Below are 3,962 nucleotides of genomic sequence, written 5' to 3' on the forward strand. Positions count from 1 at the left end.
TTAACCAATTTTTATTTAAAAGTTATTTTATTATTTCATTAAATAAATTAACATATATTTGTATTTTTCGTGGACATCAATGTAAAATCACCTCCCTCGAAATGAAATATAAAATTCCCACCAGCATGCCTTGTTCACTCCTATAAACCCATTCGAAAGCAAGCATTCATCACTACCAACAAATCAAAAACAAAGAGCCGCTATTATACATGTTTCTTACTTAAATCTCTGATCAAATCATCATTCGAATCATCAACTTTGTTAAATCACCAATCGATTCATCATGTGTGGAGGAGCTATTATCTCTGATTTTATTGCTCCGACGTGGTCGCGACGGCTGACGGCTGACTTCTTGTGGCCCGATCTGGAAAAAAGGGAACCCAAAAAGGGGTCGGCTAAAAGGTACTCGAAGCCGGTGTTCCATTTCGCTGATGATTTTGAGGCTGACTTCCAGGACTTCAAGGATGAGGAATCTGACGTCGATAACTATGATGTCGATGATGTTTTGGTTGATATCAAGCCTTTTGCTTTCTCTGACACAAAGAAAGCGTCGTCAACTGTCTCTCATGGTAAATAATAACAATAATATTGAATTCTTAGTTTTCTTTCTCATTTCTCTTTCAAATTTCGTTTTTTCCTTTTTTTTCTTGGTTTAACTTCTTACTGTAGGAAAAAAATTTGAAGGTTGTATCTTCTTGGAATGCAGCTAAAGATTTATTGTTATCGAATTTTCGGAGCTTATCCAGTGTTTAGTTAATTGGAGTATGCCTTATGAATACATTGGTTAATATGTTTTGTTAAAATTTTATATTTCTATCAAAAGGTTTAACTTTTTTATACACACATTTTTTCTGTTATTCTTTTTTTCAGCTGTTGATAGATTGTCTCTGTCAATGTGTAAAACATTTTACTTTCTATTTTGCCTTTTCCGGCTCAAATAAATGAAGACCTGTAAGAAGAGTGGATTTTCTACCTGCTCAAATCAACTGATTTTGTAGTGTGTCCCGTGAGAGTGATTATGGTTTCAGTCTGACATATTTGTAGGCTTCTTAGTTTTTTATTCCCCTCGTGTCAAACTGGTTTTTGAAATCTTAGTATGGATTAAAATCATGATTATTGTTTCCAAGCAGAGAAACCGAAGTCTTTACCCTTAGTTAAGTTTTAGGAAATTGAGTTTGATAAGTCATACCTTAACCAGTACTTTTGAGTTTTGAGTATAATGTTTATTACCGTGTTCTTCTCATGGTTTTATTGCACTTGAAGGTGCTAAATTCTGTTTCCTGTTGAAAGATATTTAATTATTTATAGGTCTTCATTAACTGTAACATTTATTCATAAGATCCATGAATTTTTACAGTATTAATAAGTTTTTTGTTTTTGATTATGAAGGTCCGAACCCAGTAAAATCTGTGCAATTCAAAGGTCAAGCTGTGAAATTTGCAAAAAGAAAGAGGAAGAACCAGTATCGAGGCATTCGACAACGCCCATGGGGTAAATGGGCTGCTGAGATCCGAGACCCAAGGAAAGGGGTAAGGGTCTGGCTAGGTACTTTCAATACTGCCGAAGAAGCTGCTAGAGCTTATGATGCCGAGGCAACAAGAATTCGGGGTAAGAAAGCAAAGGTGAACTTCCCTGATGAGATTTCGCGTGGCTCTCCAAAGAGTGCGATTAAGACAATTGATGAGAAGCCACTTCTCATGTCAGATTTGAGCCCTGTTGAACCAAATATCAACCAGAATTTCAATTGCTTGAACAAACCAGAGCAAAACTACTATGATATCATGGATTTCTTAGAAGAGAAGGCAACGGTTGATCCATTTGCATATGTGGACCCTGTTCCTGCCGCTGTAGATGTTGGATCTAAACCTTTTGCTCAATCCGACAACTCTCCCTTGTATTTCAATTCGGAAGACGGAAGCAACTCCTTTGACTCTTCTGACTTTGTCTGGGGAGAACATGGTGCAAAGACTCCCCAAATATTGTCTGTTCTTGAAGCTTCTATAGAAGGCGATGAGTTTGTGGAGGATGCAAACCCTCAAAAGAAGCTGAAACCAAGTTTTGACAACGTTATGCCTACTGAAGAGAATTTTGGGAAGAGTCTATCTGATGATCTATTGGCTTTAGACGATCAGATGGCATTCATTGGGGGCAGCTCGGATGCTTCCATTGATGCCTTTCTCAATGGAAATGCAACTCAGGATGGTGCAAACCCAATGGATCTTTGGAGCTTTGATGACTTACCTTACATGACTGCTGATCTTTTCTGAGCAAACATGCTCTACTTAGTAGTTTTTTTTTTCCTGTAAATGAGGCGTGTTAGTGAAGCTCACCGCAGCCCCTCCTGACAGCCGCTTTATCAACTGTGTTCTCTCTAACATTACTTTTTTTCATTTTTATGGACGAATGTCAGCTGTTTATATCTCGCTTTTGCTTTTTGTTTTTCTTGTTTACTGCTCTCAGGAATTGGCCAATCTGTTGTCATGATTGAATTAATAAGAGGTTCTAGTATGTTTCATTTCTTTTGTGTCGAACATTGAACCTTAAATTTGAGTAACTATATCAGTTACCATGTTTGATTTAAGATGACATGCGGAAAGAAGATGAATTCGTTTTGCCATTTGTTTCTCCTGTAACCCCATTCTGGTTTTTTTTGTCAGGATGCTACGCAATGTTTTCACCTGAAGCTTTCCGTCATATAAAGTAGCCACGTGAAGCAGATAAGATCGGGGTTAAAAATGAAAAATATCCAATCTTCATCTCACTCTTGCATGTGGGGAGCATTGCAAATTTATTCATGTGTACATAAAATTAACGCGTCGGGTAGGGTCACAAGTTTGTCGTGGGAATTTGTTTGGTAGTCGAAGGTCAAAGGATTCGGCCATCATCTAGGCCACCGTGGGGGTCAGCTTTGCTGGTGTGCTGGGTCCCAGTATCATGGACTCACAAGGGATGGCAACTCTAGGAAGATGACATACCAGGAATACTTTATTCCTATCCAAACAAAATGATGAACTAAAAAAGACATCAAGTAAAGCTTTGACGGGGTCTCGTGACTGTTCTGTCCATAACAGTGGCTGCAAAAGCAGCCCCACCAGCATCACCACCAGGGCCCATTTTCAACGAGGGAATCTGTACGGAATCAACATATTGACTTCAATTCCCTACGACGGCTCCGGATATTTGTTTAAGAAGGAAGCTTCAATGAAAGGATGTACTTGGGGTTGATTTATAGTTTTAGGATCATTTCTTTGTATTCAATCTACCTCTATAATCTATCTAACACTTTGGAACCCCATTAAGGTAAACCGTAACATTAGATGCATGTCAGTTGAATGTTTATTCTAACCCAACCCTGTCTCTCTCATCTATTGCATCTTCGGTCTTAAACTGTAGCAATCCTAAGAAAATAGGCTTAAGATACAGCCCTTCGAGGCTTCAACTCTACTCGGAGGGATTCCCAGTCATCAAGTTCCTGGGTTCTTCCAACCCGCTATTAGTAACAATGCGAGTTTGACAACGAGAGCTTTAATTCCTTTCGTGAATGTCAGCCAGATTCTAGGTGGGGCTCGGTTGCAAGACCAGTAGGGGCAGAACATTGTTCCAATGAAACTACCGGGCGACATTAGAGTGAACCTCCAATTTTCACATATCACCCTGCCCAAAGATTTGTAATTTGTATTCTTTCACATGGTTGTTTCATTTACTTACCGAATTCCTTGCTTCTCAAGGCATTGAGATAATGCTTTATCATATTCTCTGAACATGGATTCCCACGTGGGGAATTTTGATATGAGCATAAGTATAATGATTCTGGTGCTACAGGTTGCCCTGGATTTTGAAATTAGGGAATTGGCATTCTTAAATGAAGTTTACTTTAAGCAAAACAGCTAAAGATCTCCTAGTAAATTTCCCTTTTCACGTCCAGTTTCCCCCAATTAACTACCAGGATTTCTTTGATGCAT

General features: G+C 38.6%; 1 protein-coding gene across 2 annotated transcripts; it reads left to right on the forward strand.

Annotated features, from left to right (window-relative positions):
- The first annotated feature begins 227 nt into the window (after positions 1-227).
- LOC120196347 (ethylene-responsive transcription factor RAP2-12-like) lies at positions 228-2,401 on the forward strand. 2 transcript variants are annotated; one of them, XM_039198171.1, is made up of 3 exons: positions 228-244; positions 286-569; positions 1,390-2,401. In XM_039198171.1, coding segments are annotated over exons 1-3 (1,164 nt in total). In that variant the 5' UTR covers positions 228-242; the 3' UTR covers positions 2,268-2,401. The 2 variants fall into 2 exon arrangements, with proteins under 2 accessions (XP_039054102.1, XP_039054101.1); XM_039198170.1 differs by lacking the exon at positions 228-244 and having other exon boundaries at positions 269-569.
- Positions 2,402-3,962: the final 1,561 nt, after the last annotated feature.

Source organism: Hibiscus syriacus, unplaced genomic scaffold (genome assembly GCF_006381635.1).
Source record: "Hibiscus syriacus cultivar Baekdansim isolate YM2019G1 unplaced genomic scaffold, ASM638163v2 tig00117032_pilon, whole genome shotgun sequence".
NCBI lineage: Eukaryota > Viridiplantae > Streptophyta > Magnoliopsida > Malvales > Malvaceae > Hibiscus > Hibiscus syriacus.